Genomic DNA, 17461 nt, shown 5'->3' with positions numbered 1-17461 from the left:
GTGGGCTTGCTATGCGCAGAGCTTCAAGAAAGCTTCACTGAAGGGCCTTGGGGAACCTTTGAGAGTTCAGTCAGGAGAACAGAGCCAGGCTTGGGAGGGCCGAGGGAGGGACCCCCTGCCTTTGGTTCTGGGACTGCAGTGCTGTTATCTCTTCTCTTTCTGCAAAGCCCGCAGTCAGATTCCTCTAGAACTTCCATGACTGGCATTTCTGGGGCCACTGGGAACATAGTGGGGGTTAATACAGACTGCCCCATCCTCCCCTTTTATTTTTCAGTCATTTCTTATCTTTGTATTAGTCTTAACTCTGTATTCAGGCTGAGGGAGAGGGTACATTCGTTTAGCAAAGGAGCTGTGCCTATGTCCTTCTCAGCAAATCAGACTCCCCAGATGTTCACGGGTGCTTAAACCACTCACTGAATTTAACCCAAAGCTTCCACGCTTCAGATAAGCCAGTGTTATCAGTGATGTTATTTAATATGATTTTTGTCTGCTCTCCAAACAACGCATGTTTGTCTCTACTTTTGTTTCTTTGGAATTTATAGTCTGCAGAATTACTTAATTCCAAACTGCCCTGGTGGCAGGAGACCTGTGGTGATGCCACCAAAGTGCCAGAGAAGATCATGAACATGATAGACGAGATAAAGACCCCAATCTCTACCCCAATCTCCGGAACGCCTCAGCCCTCACCAATGATGGAAAGAAGCAAAATGGTAAGAACTGGTTATCTAGCCAGGATTATGGTTGTGCGTTTACTAATATGATTTGGGCCAAATCTATGCAGAGGACAAAGGCCTTCCTTATTAGTGGAACTCAAAAGTCCCCTTTATTTCTTTTGTTGTTCGGTGTCGCTGAGTCGACTCCAACTCATAGTGACCCCTTGTGACAGGGTGGAACCACCCGCATAGGGTTTTCTTGACTATAATCTTAGCAGGGGCAGGTCACCAGGTCTTTCTCCCACAGAGCCACTGGGTGGGCTGGAACCACCAGCCTTTCCGCTAGCAGCCGAGCTCTTAACAGTCGAACCGCCAGAGTTCCTTGTTATTTCTTCTAGGGCCCAGCTTTTCTCACCGTGATCCCTTCACGTTCAGATTTGGAATCAGCTGTACAAATGTCTCATACTATGTTTAGCATTATTATCTTTGTTTTGGAAAATTTATTATGACTATTTTTAATTGTGATGATTCCAACTTTTTAGAAGTTTTTTCCAATGAAGAAGTACAGCTATCTTAGGGAATAAAAGACCAAAAGTCTAATGCCAAGTCATCACAATGTAAGACATTTGGGGAAAAAATAGTCACCAAAGTATTCTAGGTAGTGAATTAGAGCGTTTTAGCTGTCTGGTCTTTGAACCTGGGCTTTATTCCTATCACAGAATAAATGTGATAAGAGTATGTGGAGCTTTGGGTGCAGCATGTAGCATAAACACAGAGGTCCACCTGCCTTAATGTAAAAACCCCCTGAAAGGACAGCAAAGGGATGAAAGGCCAGCCGACCAGCTGCACAACAGGCCCATCACGAGGAGACGAGGGAGAAAGGCAGGACCAACGTGTGAGATCCAGGGCATAAGCACAGGCAGGACAAGCCTGCTGCAGAGGGCGGAAAGTCCCTGGGAGCCTGGAGCTCAGAGCCAAGAGTGGGAAAGCTGGATGTTATAAACATGTCTGTCTTCCTAATGTGAATATAGAAACCTAATGCAGTTTTAATCAGAATCCCAGTTAGAATTTCTTGGAATTAAATAAAATTTGTTTAGAAGAAAAATATCTAAAAATTTTCCAAGAGAACTAAGGAAAGTGAACCTACTTCTAGGTATTAAAATGTATTAGAAAGCAACTCTACTTGGGCAGAAAAGCATTTCAATAACAGGTTCAAATATATATATATTTAAACTTCACATATGAAAAATGGTTACAGGTTGGCAAAAAAGATGGTTTATTTAATGAGTGGTGCTCGCATCATTGGCTACTCATCTGGGAAACAAAGACACATATCTTATACTCCATATAAAAATAAGAAAATTTAGAATGATATTACTAACATCCTGAGGTGTGGGAGAATTTACTTCCTAAGCAAGATGAGGAACCAAGAAGCCAGCTCCCTGAGGGCAGGGCACTCCAGCCCTTTTCCTCTCTGATGCTGAGAATAGCGCCTGGCATGCATCATTTACTGAATTAAAAATATATGTGACAGTGAGCTTCTATAATTGTTGCCATGCCAATTGGAAATGACAACCCGATTTAAAATCCACATATAGGATATGAACAAGCAATTCACAAAGAATGCAGATGGACAAGGAACATAGGAAAGGAGTTTGCACCTCCCCTGTGTTTGAGAAATACAAGTCCAAGTGTTCCTGTTAGTGTACAATATGTATTAGACTGTGTGCCACCCATCAAAAATTAAACAGAACACAAAAGCTGGGGAAAATGTGGAGAAACAGCCACTTTTATACATTATTAGTGGGATGTAAATTGCAATAACCTTTTTGGAAAATTATCTGGCAAAACCTGTTAAAAATTAAAATACACATATTCCTCCAGCAGTTCTACTTTTTAGGACTCTCTTCTATAGAAATAAAGGCATCGGTGTGTAGTGACAGACAATGAGATTTATTGGCCAATAGGCAATAAAAAGCATGGAAAATAACTGGATGCAATCAGTAAGGGAACGGGCCCATGAATTGTGAGATACCCACACTGTGGTATATATAGCTATTAAGAAGAAAAGAAGAAGTTAAACCTTTTTTTTTTAAACAATGAAAAAAAAAAATTTGTGCAGTACTCTTGAAATAATTCAAAATGGGCCTTGCCCTACAACTAAGAGAACTTTGGGAAGCAGGTGGAGTTTCAAGTGCGTGATGCAGAACAACCCTAGGAAGCTGTATAACTCATTTGCTGTGTTACACTAGATAGATATTAGACTAATAACGAACTGTTCACAGGTTGGGAAGGATTATGACACCCTTTCAAAACATCCGCCAAAGATGCCCCCAGCTCCTTCAACCAAAGCCTATACTAGTCCTCTGATTGATATGTTTAATAACCCAGCAACAGTTGTGCAGAATTCAGAAAGGGTAAATAATTCAACAGGTAAGAGATTGGGTTTGATTCTTTTTTAATATGTTTTTAATTTTTTCCAAATAAATGTTGGCCGTATTTTGGATAAGTGTGTCATGAAGTAGAGTGAAACATATATGGTAGCTTATGTTCAGTGTTAGCTTTAAGGAACTTATATCCCAAAACAAATAAAGATCTGGGTTTATTATAAGATGGTAAAATCTGTCGAAATGTCTTAACACTGTCGACTATGTATATTTCAACTAATTGGGACCAGTGATTGTTGGCAGACATTTGAGACAGCTTCTTTGGTTAGACTCCACTCTTCCTACAGAGTCTTTGGCACTCAGGACCCTTGAGATCTGTGTGGTGAGTTGTGACCCCTGTCTTTGTGTGGCAGTTAGGAAGAATTTGCAAGAATAAAGCAGAAAGAGATCTTGCATTGTTTTAAAGTAAATGTGCCAGATGCATTACTGGGTTAGCAGAATTTGACTGGAAAAAAATATCTAAAAAGAAAAAATATATGTGTCCAATTTTTTTTCTTTTTTTTTTGAGTGATAAGTACCTGCCTGTGTTTGACTTGTGACATAGAACATGCCACCCAGGGCTTACAAGTGTAGGCTTTGGAGCTAGGCTGCCCTAGTGTGACTTCCTGCTCCGCCACTTGCTAGCGCAGTGATCCTGGCTGAGTCACCGGCCTCTCTGAAGCTCGGTTTCCTCATCTGTTGATGTGGACAGTAACACTGCCCTCCTCAGAGGGTTGCTGTGACAGCCAGCTGAGCTCATGGTTGTAAAGCCTGGAGATCACCCACTGGCACTTAGTGAGGGCACAGTAAACATGATGTCATGGTCACCATATCCTTACTGCGCTCACAGATAGAAGTTGAGCATACTTGGTGGTGAGAACTGCTACGTTTCCAATTTCCTCCTTGTCTTTGTGGCGTTGGTCAGTGACAGCTGGGTTTGAGTTCTTGCCTTAGCCTTCCTTTGTGATTCAGATTGAGAGAGCAGTTTAAGGAAAAGTTCAAGACCCTTTGTTGGTGTTGAAGCAGTTTGCCTCTCCAAAGAGAGCAGCCATGATCAGAATCCGATCGCAGATACATAAATCTGTCATACGCTCTGGAAAAGAACCGCTAGCCTCAGGGAGCCTTCCCTGGGGGCTTGGAAAGACCTCAGGCCATGAGTCTGCCCCTGTTCCTTGCAGCCCCTGCCGTTTCGGACAGTATAACTCTATTGGAGTTCCAGTAGGAGAAGTGCAGGCCAGATGGGTTTGGGTGGTTTTCTGGATTTTACCTTTTGAACTTGCCTCTTGACTACCATTTTCTGAATAGCCATTAATGCTGTGTTCGTTTTTTAACAGATTCTTCTGAGGACCCCAGCTTACAGCGATCAGTGTCTGTTGCCACTGGACTGAACCTGATGAAAAAGCAGAAAGTGAAAACCATTTTTCCACACACTGCTGGCAGTAACAAGACCCTGCTTAGCTTTGCACAGGGAGACATCATCACGCTGCTCATCCCCGAGGAGAAGGACGGCTGGCTTTACGGGGAGCATGACACCACCAAGGTGTAAGTCGCTGCATGGACGCCATCCAGGGTGGACACTTCATGTCAGTCCCTTAGCCAGAGTTAGGCTGAGAGGTTGTTTAGACTTAGAATTAACTGGAGGATTCTGTCTCATGGAGCCTGGTGGTACAGCGGTTAAGAGCTTGGTTGCTAACCAAAAGGTCGGCAGTTCAAATCCACCTGCCACTTCTTGGAAACTCTTTGGGGCAGTTCTTCTGTCCTGTAGGGTCACCGTGAGTCAGAATCAGTAGCAGTGGGTTTGGTTTATTTATGTTATCTCAGGTGGTTTCCTGTGTGTCTATGCATTTATCTGTTGCTTGAACAGATTATTAGATTCTACGAAGTCACCTCTGGAAGTAATTCGGTTTACCTATTCTTTTGTTTATTAAAAGCATGTGACTTGATTTCTCAAGAATAATCTGTATATCAGACATACTTTGTTAAGATTTAACATATGGATAGTAAATACCATCCTTGTCATTTCAGCCACGGGCTGGCGCACAAGTCTACTGTAACCAGGCTAAGCAGTAAAGTATGTATTTTTACAAGCCTTAATCCACTCAGTCCACACACAGGCCTCCGTGACACACATGGGCCCATACGCACCTGTGCTGTCACTGAGTCACTCCTCAGTGTGTCTGCCACTCATACCACAAAAGGGTCTTTTTTTCTTGCTTTTCACCTGCAGGAGAGGTTGGTTCCCGTCGTCATACACAAAGTTGCTGGAAGAAGATGCAAAGGAAGCAGCGGCTGTGCCCACGCCAAGGTAAACCTGAGTGTGGCCTATACTCCCCTGCAACAGGAGGCTTACTCTTGACCCGGTATTTCCAGGCATATCAGAATTATACTCTAGACAATGTAGCCAGTTCCATGGAGAATCCTCAGCTCTGTGGGATGGTAAGAAAGAGAAGTTGCTAGTCCACATTATTTCCTTTGTAATTCCCATTGTCCACAGGCGTTATTGACTATCTATGATGGAGAGACCCAGATCACCTCAGATCACCTCTCTGCACCCACCACCCCCTCCGGCCCTTGGAACCCACTCTCCCTGTCATCCACCACCTCTGGTTACTCAATTCTGTGCACACATTTTCCATCTTTATTTACTTAGCAGTGGCTTTAACACTGTTAAACACTCTTTTTTTCTGGAATGTTCTCCTGCCTTGGTGTCTTACCTTGGACTCTATTTTTTCCTTCTACTTCACCAGCAGTCCATTTCCAGTCACCTTTGTGGGCTTTTCTGCTGCTCATCCCACGGACACTGGTTTTTCCTCAGGCGTCCCTGCTCAGTCCTGTTCCTTCTCTGTATGTACTTCCTGGCCCACCTTATCTACCCCCAGTGCTTGAATTACACCTCTGAGCTTCAGTTAGCACCTCTGTATACACAACCCCCAAAGTGTATTTCACTCCAGCTTATTATAATAATAACAGTCATCACTTGTAGATCCTATTCAGAGTGCTGTCCGTAGCTCATTTAATTCTCACAACCTCGCTCTGAGGTGGGCCACCATTTTAAAAGTAAGGGAACTGAGGCAGCTGTCCAGGCCAGACCCGGGGTCACCACTTGACACCTCCCCGGATCCTGTCCATGGTTCTTCCACAATGCCTCTTGATTGTATCTGCATGTCACCGTCCCTTGTAAAACAGCCCAACAGCTGGAATGACACTGTGTCCAAAAATAAGACTAACGTTTGTAGGAAAGTAAAATGCCGATGGGTTTTAAACTTAAGTGCTTAATACTTGCCAAGATTTTTGCTGTAGTCTTCGTTTTTTTCTTTTTATTGATCTCCTTAGATTAAACAGATCAAGAGCCGGCTCCTACTAATCAAGCCAGTTTCCGCCAGCTTTTCTTTTGTCAGGACTTTAAAGACTTTTTGGAGTTACATTTGTAGACCAGTAAAAATATTGCAGCGCCGTGGGTATTTTTGTGTGTGTTGCAGTCCCCTCCTCCCTCACCCCTTTCATTTTGACTCTTGTGTAGCTCTTGGTCTTAGGCTGTTTAGGAAGATTGGGACCTGGATGGCAGGATCTTATCTAACTTGTATTCTGTGATCTCTTTCCTTTTAGCCCCGCACCTGTGAGGAGCATCAGCACGGTGAACTTAGCTGAGAAAAGTAGTGTTGTCATCCCGCCGCCAGATTATCTGGAGTGTGCGTCCACCAGAGCAGCTGCAGATAAGAGAGCGGAAATTTCCCAAAACACTTCTACCTTTAAAGCTCCGGTGTCCAGACCAGAAGCCCTACCTCCTGTGAGTAAAGCTGCGGGACCGCATCCCGTGTGCTTGACTCACTCACACCCCAAATATGGATTATTCTCACCTCGACAGCTTTGGTCGGCCACTAGTGGGAAGGTGGTGTCCCTGCAGGGGGTGTCTGCTCAGTAGTTACTTAAGGTTCTCTTTGTCACGCAGCCTCTGCCTCCTGAACTTCAGTCCTTCTTTGGTTCTTATTTTATCTTGCAAATTGGTATTTACGCATAGTAAATCCATCGTTTGCCAGATATCATCAGGTTTTTAATCTCTCCTTGCTTCTTGGTCATGGCTGAAGCCCTTTGATAATTTATTCACCTTTTCTGCAGTTGCCTCCAATTTCACATTGTTTTCTGAAGGCAGGAAGGCTTAAGGTTCAAAGTGGGAGCTTAATCTGGCGGTTGCTTGGAAAGCGTTAACTGTGCGCCAGCCACCTCGTGAGTGCCGCGTGTATGCTCACTTTCGTCCTTGAAGGTCCCTGTAAGAAGGACAGGAGAGGATGCAGACCGGGAGGTACCTTGTTCATTCCTCCCACGACTGCGTGGAGGGCTGCTGAGTGCCAGGCTCTGGCCTGGGCTCTGGAGACACAAAGACGAACAGGACAAGCTCTTGCCACCCTCGGGAGTTATGATGCATTCTAGTGAGAGGAAACTGACATTAAAAAAAAAAAAAAAAAGATCCAAATACCAATGAGAAAAGCTATGCAGGGAACCAAAGCAAGTTGAGGTGGTAGAGGATGGGGTGACACCAGCGGGATGGTACAGATTGGGCGCTGGAACATGGACTGAGATGTGTGCAGGGTGCTTGCTGGGGTACACCCTTGGGACCAACACTGGTGAGAGTGGATGAAGGAAGGAAGCAGCCATGGCAGAGGGAGATGCTGGAGGGATGCAGTCATCACAGGGGCCTCCGCTAGCCCCACACGAGCTCAGCAGCAGGATGGGCCTTAGGGCTGTCTTGATTTGGGACAAGGGAGTCAGGCCTTATATGGCTGTGTCTGGGGACAATATCTTCAGCCAAGGTGATGCCTGAAGTACGCCAAGGGCGGAGGCGGCCTGCGAGCAGTGCACCCTGAAAGAGAACCTGAAGACATATCACAGTGCCTGCAATAGCAGACATCTCTAAGGAGGTGACCTGAATGGCATGGAGGAACAGCCATGTAGGGGCCAAGGAGAGGAGTTTGCCAGAGTTTAATAACCCTGAGGAGGGAGCATGCCTGGCATGACTAGGGGCAGTAGTTACAGGACGATGTGGCATCAAGGGGAAGATGTAGGTTTCTTGTTGTCTTTATTTTATTTATTTATTTTCAGTATAGATTATACAATAGAGAAAGAGGAAATGACGGAGAAAAAGGAGAGATGTTAGTAAGGGATCCGGAGCACAAGGGGAGCCCGTCCTGGCCAGGAGCAGGGACAGCAGCCACTGGGATAGGCGAGAAGGCCAAGGGTGTGGGCCTGGATGCAGCTGGGCAGCAGCAGGGAATTCCTGTCTGACAGCTTCTGTGTTCTCCTGCTGAAGTCAGAGCATCAGCTGATGAGGGTGGGCAGATGGGGGTGAGCAGGCTTGAAGAGAGAAGCTGTAAAGTAGGCATTTTGAGAGAGAAAGGGCCCGCTACAGAAGCCGAGTAGGATGTGGCCTGACACTGAATGCCCTTTAAGACGCTGAGTCATGATTTCAAGCGAAACCAGTCAGTGTGCTTGTGTGCTTTTCTCCAGCAACATTCAGCTGCTCAGGTTGGGGTTAGTCAGGGCGCCGGCACTGGTAAGGGAGCAGGGGGAGCAAGTGCCAGGTGTTCGTGAGGGTGGGTTGTGGTGTCCGGGACCACGGGGTCCAGCTAGATGGACAGTGGGAACATGGCGGTCAGTGAAGTGGAGAGAAATTGCTGGAGTGAACAGAGTTGAAAGGGTGCTAGGAGATGACGATCATGGTGAGAATGTGCTGGAGGATGTGCAGCTGAGCAAGGTGCCCAGGGCTGCAGAATGGCTAGACCCGAGGCCCACCAGGCAACCATGCCGCCTCCTTACGGACAGTCACCCAGGGTGATGGTAGCGCACACGTAGTTGGTACAGTTAAGCCCGTGCTGTTTTTATTGTTAGGGTCCCCCCCTCCGCTGGTTATTTTTCAGTTACCGTGGGGTACTTTCAGTAATGCACACATCAGCCATCGCCCTGCTTTCCAGTGGGATGTGTGGCTCGACAGCCTTGCCCCACCAGGCAGCGGCGTGTTGGGGCCTTCAGCTGTGAATGGTGCAGGGGCAGAGCCTCATAATTGCATGGACCAGGTGCTCTTCTGAAAACGTGCCCTCCCTTTAGCGTGGGCCTTAGTCCTGCCTCATTTTGGTCCAGAAAATGCAAGTGTTTGAGATATCATTCAAAAATGTCTTTGTCCGGCTTCTCATCTCAGATACACCCACCACAGGATGTATTGTTGGCATATTTATCATTCCAAATGACTCCGGAGAGCTGACTCCAGAAAGTATTTTCAAAACAATGACATGTGCAGGTCTCCCCTTCTGCCTGTTGCCTTCTGGCTTACTGTATAGAAGAACAGGGTGTTTATCCTGTCCCCAGTCTGGATTTGGCTGACTGTGCTCACATGGTGTTCTTTGCTGCACTCCTGTGTCTCCTGCATTTCTGGTAAATTAGCAGTTAGATCTAAGTTAAGGCTTCATCAGAGTTCGTGCTTTGTTGTTTGCTTGTCTGTTTTTCGAGACTACTTCTTTGGTCGTGGCAGCTACGCCCATCAGGAGGCCACTGTGTGGTAGAACTTTCTGGGATTTTTTGTGATGATGGAAATGTTCCAGAACCACACTGCCCAGTCCTGTGATCTTTGCAGCCATTGATAGGGAGTGCCAAGCACTGTGACTTTATTAAGGTTGTATAATGCCTTTCAAGGTAAAAGAATCTTGCCCAAAGCTCATAGTACTGAAATTATAAATGAAAACCCTGACACCTCAGCCAACACAGACAGTCACCAGTTTTAGAAAATGAGGGCATGTTTTTATTTTTAGTATTTTTGCCATGTGGGTAAATGGTTGGAGAAAGCTGTGGTGCAGTAGTTCTTTAGAACTACACTGAATTTGATAAATTGAAAAGTCATGTTTTCAAACATCAAATACTCAATAATGACAAACCAAACCCACTGTCGTCAAGTTGGTTCTGACTCATAGCAACCCTATAGGACAGAGTAGAAAAGCCCAGCATTTCCAGGTCTAAAGGCTGTAATTTCTACAGAAGCAGACTGCCACATCTTTCTTCAACAGAGCAGCTGGTGGGCTTGAACCGCCGACCTTGCGGTTAGCAGCTGAGTTCTTTAACCACTGAACCACCAGGGCTTCCAATAATGACAAAGTAGTCTTTATTTAGTATTTGGTAGTTTAAATATGACCTAACATTATTTTTAAGCCTTAGTTGGCTGAATCTTAATAGGCTGCCATAAGAGAAGACTGAAACTATAGTAAAGTGAGAATTGCAAGCAGCACCCCACCTTCTTCCTCTCCCCAGTTCCTTGGGCGGAAGTGCTTCAACCCATAAGTTTCTCCCAACCCCAGGAGGTGAACCCTCTGCCTCTGCTGTCTCCTCTGACCATTCAGTCTGCCCCACTCCCCATGAGGGGTACCCGGTCAGTCCTGTCACCTCAAATGTTGTCATGTGCTAGATGCATTAAACATATATTGAAGTGAGGTTTCCTTTTGAAATTCACGTGGCTGTCACAGTCTTGCACTTGGAAAGAGCAGTGTCCAAATTTGTTCAGGATCCCTTTGTAGAAATTATCTAATCATTACACCCTTATTTGAAATAACACTTTTTCTGCTTATAAAAATAAACCAGGGAACCCCTGAGGGAGCAGGAGAGCAGTGGGATACAGACCCCAAATTCTCATAAAACCAGACTTAATGATCTGACTGAGACTAGAAGGACCCCGGTGGTCATGGCCCCCAGACCCTCTGTTGGCCCAGGACAGGAACTATTCCCAAACCCAACTCTTCAGACATGGATTGGACTGGACAATGGGTTGGAGAGGGATGCTGGTGAGGAGTGAGCTTCTTGGCTCAGGTGGACACTTGAGACTATGTTGGCATCTCCTGCCTGGAGGGGAGATGAGAAGGTGGAGGGGGTTAGAAGCTGGTGAAATGGACATGAAAAGAGAGAGTGGAGGGAGAGAGCAGGCTGTCTCGTTAGGGGGATAGTAATTGGGAGTGTGTAGCAAGGTGTATATGGGTTTTTGTGTGAGAGACTGATTTGTAGACTTCCATCACTTAAAGCACAATAAAAATTGTAAAAAAATAAAACAGGAATTTTTGGGGGTTGGCAGGTAGAAATTTTGGAAAACCTAGAATAGTATTAAAAAGAAATGTTAAGTATTTTCTGATAGCACATTAAATGTGTTTGTAAGAGCCAGTGAGCCCACGGTAGTGCCTCGCGTGGTGGGCTTATTCTAGCTCTGACTGGGGGCCCTGCCCTCGGACACCTGAGTGTCTGCCTTGTGAAATGGACAAGAGAGGAGTGGATGGAAAAATAACAGCAGCTTTCTTTGGTCCCACAGCAGATTGAGAGAGAAATTCAGCTCTAAAATCGGTGTCCCACAGCAGTCCCTCTTTACTGATAAGACAAGTGCCATTGTCGTCCAGGTGCTCACATTAATTGAGGGACTGAGAAGTTGCTATCCTGGTTTTCTGATCTGGGAGATAGTGGAAAACAGCAACTGATCAGTCACAAGAAAATTGTAACTGGCCTTTAAGAATCAAGAAGGCCTCAAGGTGAGCGCCTCCCTGAACTAGGCACTATCGGCCATGATGTCAGGGGCCCTCACCTGGTCACCCTTCTCCTCCAGCTTCACTCTTCCCTGCCTGTAAAGTAATAAACTGTATCTAATCTTGGAATAAAGAGGGTAGTAACCCAAAAATGAGTACAGACTGCTTCACAGATACAAGATTTAATGACTGACTTCATCTTCCATTTCTATCGCTAAACCAAAGTAATTTATATTGTTTGAATTAATATGTGAAGATCCCACACAAACTTCAAGAGGGAGAGGAAAATGCAACCCTGTCACCAGTAGACACCTCACACACGTCCTTGGCTGCTATCATTCCATCTTTCTAGTAGACAGACTACTTACCTTTCATCACTCCCAACTCAAATTAGGGGTTGTAAGCATATAGCTGTGCAAAACAGGCAGGCCTGCATCAGGGAGGACATAGGAAGGATCAGTGGTACTCTCTGGAAAATAGCCTCAGGAGCAAATGAAATTGCCTGCTTTTAACGGACCTCCTGGTCTTGGCAGCCTTTTGCAAAAGCAGCAGGAGGCATAGGATCTAAATCTATGAGAGCAAGGGAGGACGAGAAGTGCTTAAATAAATGAAACCAGAGAATTTATAGATCAGTGCTGTGCGATAGAACTTTCTAGAAGGCAGAAATGTTCTGGAACTACACTATGCAGGACAGTAGCCACTGGGGACATGCAGCATTGCGAAGTGGATAATGCACCTGAGGAACTGGATTTCTAATTAGGTAACCATCTGTGCCTAGCCTACCGCATCAGACAGGTGTGGATCAGACTGAATAGAACAGATTTCCGTGATGAAGGCCCAAGAGATGGACTGAAAAGCAGGCGGCCCCACCTGAGAGCCTGAGGAGGTTTATATCACAGAAGTTATTGCCAACTGGAATGATAATTTATCTTTCCTAAACCAAACTAAAACCAACCAACTAATGACACTGGACGGAAGTGTGTTATATCTCCGGCCAGTCACTGGGATCCATGGGAGTTGGCAAAACATTTTTTTTTATATAGAAAAGCTGATTTTTATATGTAGTCTTTACCTATAAACACTCATTACTTCCTATCAGCTACACGGGGAGTTTTCTTCAGTCACAGGCATGTTAGGTTTAGGTATACCAAACACGGGGTACTAGGAGCCACCCACCATGAGTGGAATGTTCCTGAACCCACTTACCTAGAAGGCACTTGTGGCCCCAGGAGGCTGCATCTCAGAAGGTCCCAGGTCAGTGCTCCCCTCTGTGAGGCACAGGGGAGGGCTGCTGGGAGTGGAGCTGGAGGGAGGGCAGGAGGTCCACTCGGTTATCCACCTTAGTTACAACTCAGCAAGTGTTGGTTCCCTCCAAATGTTTCTATATCAGATAGCGAGGCCTTTAAAAACCTTAGAAAGTAAGCCCTCCAACACACAAACTTTCCGTGGAAGTGTGTGTTTGCCATGACTGAGACACCTTGTAAAAGCAGGAGGTACCCGGTGCAGGCCCCTCACAGCCTCATTGGTCCCCACTCTCCACAACGTACGTGGCTTGATGTATTCCTCCATTTCGGCAAATAGCCCTGTGACCCAGAGCGGTTGGCTTTTCCCCTTTTGGGCTTCTGTCACCCCATCTTGAGAATAAATGGGCTGAAGTAGATCAGAGGTTGTGTCATGGGAGATAAGTCTGGCCACAGGTGAGTTTTGCTTGGCCCATGTGGCTTTTTAGAGGGCTTGAATTAGCTGTTAGCATTTAAAATAACTATCAGTGGGGGCTGCTTATGTTACAAGTAACAGGAAGCTGGCCTCAAGCTGGCTTTAAAAATGAAGGGATTTTCTGTTTTATGTAAACTGAAGTCCAGAGAAGGCAGCAAGAAGGACGGCCAGAGGATGCCTTCTAGGGCCAGTCTCTTTATCTCTCTGCCCCAGGCCTGCCGGCTCTATGTCACAGGGCTGGCTGCTGGAGGCCAGTGGAGCTCCAGGGCTGCTTCTTAGCATCCTCACAGGCCCCAGCTCACTCTGGCTTGACTGCAGAGGCCCCTGGCTCATCGCTAAGTGTTTGCCTGTGGCCAGGGACATGACTGCACTAGCTGGTCTGAGCTGGCCAGGGCTACCCTGCAAGCAGGGGCCTGATAGTTTCCCCCAGAGGCATGGCTCTGTGGTGACACCCAAGCAAAAGTCTGGTAGAGTAGGAAAGGGGAGCGGATGAAGGGTGACAGGCACTGACAACGTCTGTTTTCTGGGAGTGCCACACTCTGCTCCAGTTCCCAAGACCTTCACTGCTCTGTCTTATGGCAGCTTGTTCCACTCTTGTCATGACCTGCCTAGCTCCCCTGTAGGCAACTGGCTTCATGGCCTTGGGGATCCTGTCTTACTGAGTACACTCTGTAAGGCCGAGGGAGGTGGCCCTCCCAAGCAGACTGACAGAAATGCCTTGGGGTTGTGCTTTTTTAAAAATCTTAAGAAAAACAAGATACAAAGCCTGCGGCTAACTTGGCACAGCCACTGATGTCTGTTAGGGATCAGAAATTCTTCCACTGATTGGGCACAGGACAATAGACAAGCCACTTGTTACTCAAATTTAGACCCATTTAATTCCACAGACGTGTCCTGAGCTTGTGCTATGGTGTACCCCGTACTGTGCCAGGTACTGAGGAGATGGGTCAGGGGTCCCTGCTTCAGGGGCTCACAGCCAGACAAGGCAGGTAAACCCAGATGTAAAGGCCTCTGGCCTGGCAGGAGCCACACAGAGACAGAGGTCAGGCCCACGGACACATAGAGGACTTTGAAAGGCTTCCTGGAGACCCTTGAAATGTTTCTGGAGGGTGAGGAGGGAGCAAGGGTTCAGGACACAAAGATAGGATGGACCCAAAGCCTCATGGTGTGGCCGAAGGGCCCTGGGCAGTGGAGTGACCAGTTCAGAGGGAGCTTTGGAAGGATCTCTCAGGAGGCGGCACACGGGTGGCAGGAGAACAGGTGGGCTCTGGGCCCACCAGTGAGAGGGGCGAGGCCTGGGGTGGATTTGAGAGGATGAGGGAGTGGGCTTGTGAGATCTTTCAGAGCAGAGCTCGCAGGCTTTCCTTGCTGATGAATGAGGGCGGAGGAGAGGGAAGACTAGAGGGCCGTGCCGCTTGTGGCTTGGAGGTGCCCTGTTCCCTGAGAGAAAAAAGCGTGAGGAGGGGCGGGTTTGGGGACAGGGCTCAATTTGGCAGCTGTGACGATTGCAAGGCCTCCAGAAGGTTCACATGGAAATGGTGAGTCAGCAAGGGCAAGACTCTGGAGTTGAGTGGGTGAGCTTATCTGTCAGGCTCAGGTAATCACTGCCATAGGACAGGGAGGTTGGGAGAATATTACGGAAAATCTTCTAGATCACCCAGAGAGAAGGCACCGGAAGTACAAAGTAGTAGTAGATCAAAAAATAGAACATTCCCAGCCCCCAGAGGCCCCTTTGTGCCCTGCCCCAGGTATGGTCCCTGTTCAAATTCAAGACTGCATTGACTCTGACCCTGGAGGTGCTCTGGTATGAACTTGGCGAGCAGTGGGCAGCCGCCTTGGCTTGTGGGTTTGTGAGACAAGTCTGTCCGCTGCCCATGGTGTCCACTGTTCCCAGTCCAGGCTGTCACACAGGCTGGTGTGTCTCGTGCCCGTGTGCGCATTCTGCTTACAGATACTGGGGCGGAGCTGCTGGGCCGCAGAGACGCGAAGGATTAGGGGTGTGCAGGCTGGTCGCCCCGACCCTCAGTGGCATCAGGTTGCCATCCTTAGGAGTTGCCTCCTGCCCCACTTCCACACAGCGGACATGAGAACTTCTTGGCCCTGACAGCATCTCTTCCCCCTTTCCTCTCAAACCCAGAGGGCTAAGCAGCCAGATGACACCACTCGTTAATTGTGGCTAAATTCCTTTAAAGTTCACTTGGGTCCTGGGGGTTCTGTGAACAGCTCCAGGATTTTTGCCCTGAGGTCAGTTTTCAGAGGCGTGCCCAGGCGGGAATGTCTGTCTGGTTTCCGAGCCAAGATACAGAGCTGGATATGTAGCTTTCCTTAGATGTCAGGACACCTGGGAGGGGGGGCAGAAAGAAGGAGACTTCAAGGGGGGAGTCAGGAGGGAGGGGGCGCTCAGAGCTGCACACACCCAGCGGGAGTTTGGGTGGCCCCAGTGTGCCTCTGTGTGGGGCGTGCTCCCTTCTTCCTGACCTCTGGACACAGGAGGTCTCTTCACTAGCACAGAGCGCTGGGCACCCTGCTCGCTTTAATGCCGGCTCTGGTGCTTTAATGCCGGCTCTGGTGTTTTAATGCCCTCACAAAGGGAATGAATTGACAGGCATCCTAGGGTATTTTAGAAATAACTCTTCAATTAATCCTTCATCACCACATAACGTAGAAGCTGCACCAGACGTGGCCACGCTGAGGTGGCTCTGCGTGGCTGGGAGGAGGACCTCACCCATGCAGCCACTTGCAGCCTCTGAAGTCCTCCGGGGATGTGCCCCCGCCCCTGCAGCCGCACCATGGCTCTGAGACGGCAGCATTCAGAACCTCACCGTGACCCAGAGCAGACACTGGAAAGGGCGCTGGGCTGTCAGACCCAGCTGCCCATCTGCTGGCCCCAAGCCCATCTGCCAAATGTCTCCTGGTTCCGAAGAAGACACTGAGGCCCAGGGCCAGTTCCAGGGAGGACAGGCCTGAGGTCACAACCCCGGTGCCTCCAGCCATCCCGAGGAGCCTGGCCCGGGTGGCCATCTCCATCCATGACCTTTGAGTCCAGGGGCTGGCGGGGAAAGTCAGAGCTGAAAGGCTGTACAGGCCAGGCTGCTGCCCCAGGAGGAGGCCTGGAGTGCTCTGGGGACAGCAGGACAGCAGGGCCAGTGGTGGGTCAGGTGGCATCACACTGCCCTCTCCTGGGCAGCCACAGAATTAGCTCCCTGAACGCCTTCTCAGGACTATGGCAGATTTTCACAGCCTGCAAGCTTTCGGGATAAAAGCGTGAAGGACCATGCTCACTGGCTGCTCCCCTGTGCCTGGACTCAGTGGTCCTGGAGGGAAAACACCACATCTGCGCTTTGGTCTGCCTTCTCCTTCCCTCACGTTTCGGAGCCGCCTCCAAGCTCTCCGGCTTTAGCGGTTCACACCAGTCTGCAGGCAACCAACACCAGCAGGGTCATATTTTCTTTTACTGTTTTGTCGTGCCGTTACTCAGGACGGGGCTCACACAGCAGACCCAGTGGCTGCAGTTCTGAAAGGGCATCGATGAGAGCAGAGCCCGTTTTCTTGTCCATTTCTCGGGTCGCTGTGCCCACCAAAGGGGTAATAGTTTGATTTGGTGCAGTTATTTTTCCTGTCAGGGAGCTCTGAGTGTCCATGTTTAGGGACAGCCTGGCCCCCCCTCCCCGTAAGCTCCTTGGCTTTGCTGTCCTATCCCTCAGTGTCCTCAGTAAGCTCCTGTGCCACACTCCCGAGGTGGCCTTTTGTCACATGTCCTCATACTCCTAAGGGTGCCTACTGTCCTTTAGAACTTGCTGTTCTTGCCCGATTCTCTCCAGTCCACTTAGGATCCAGTCTCAACTGAAGACAGACCACGGGGTGCTTCTGAACCTGTCTTTAAACAGTCCCCCATGCTTTAGATGTCTTCACTTTCAGGTCCTACTAAAAATGTCCCCAATTTCACAAACTTTCCATAAACTTCGTCTTTATCTTTCTTCACAGAATGATGCAAATGGGACCGCAAAACCGCCTTTTCTGAGGTATGTTTCATTTTCTACATTACACTCTGCAGTTGGTGATGCTGCCCCTCCCCGTTGTTTGAGCAGGACTGTGTCCCCTCTGGGACACAGCTGGAGCACCTGCC

The 17461-nt window shown here is 47.9% G+C and overlaps 1 protein-coding gene across 1 annotated transcript in view; it reads left to right on the top strand.

The window, feature by feature from the left end:
- BAIAP2L1 (BAR/IMD domain containing adaptor protein 2 like 1) overlaps window positions 1-17461 on the top strand; it is an 81473-nt gene that overhangs the window by 61087 nt on the left and 2925 nt on the right. Inside the window, exons 8-13 of the mRNA XM_064296031.1 lie at window positions 543-710; window positions 2939-3086; window positions 4414-4621; window positions 5307-5384; window positions 6686-6866; window positions 17320-17357. Of these exons, the coding sequence (XP_064152101.1) occupies window positions 543-710; window positions 2939-3086; window positions 4414-4621; window positions 5307-5384; window positions 6686-6866; window positions 17320-17357 (821 nt within the window). The remainder of the gene's footprint in view (window positions 1-542; window positions 711-2938; window positions 3087-4413; window positions 4622-5306; window positions 5385-6685; window positions 6867-17319; window positions 17358-17461) is intronic.

The sequence above is a fragment of the Loxodonta africana genome, chromosome 12, assembly GCF_030014295.1.
Source record: "Loxodonta africana isolate mLoxAfr1 chromosome 12, mLoxAfr1.hap2, whole genome shotgun sequence".
In the NCBI taxonomy this organism is placed as follows: domain Eukaryota; kingdom Metazoa; phylum Chordata; class Mammalia; order Proboscidea; family Elephantidae; genus Loxodonta; species Loxodonta africana.
The sequence above is the reverse complement of the archived record's forward strand: the minus strand, read 5'-3'. Positions and strand labels throughout refer to the sequence as shown.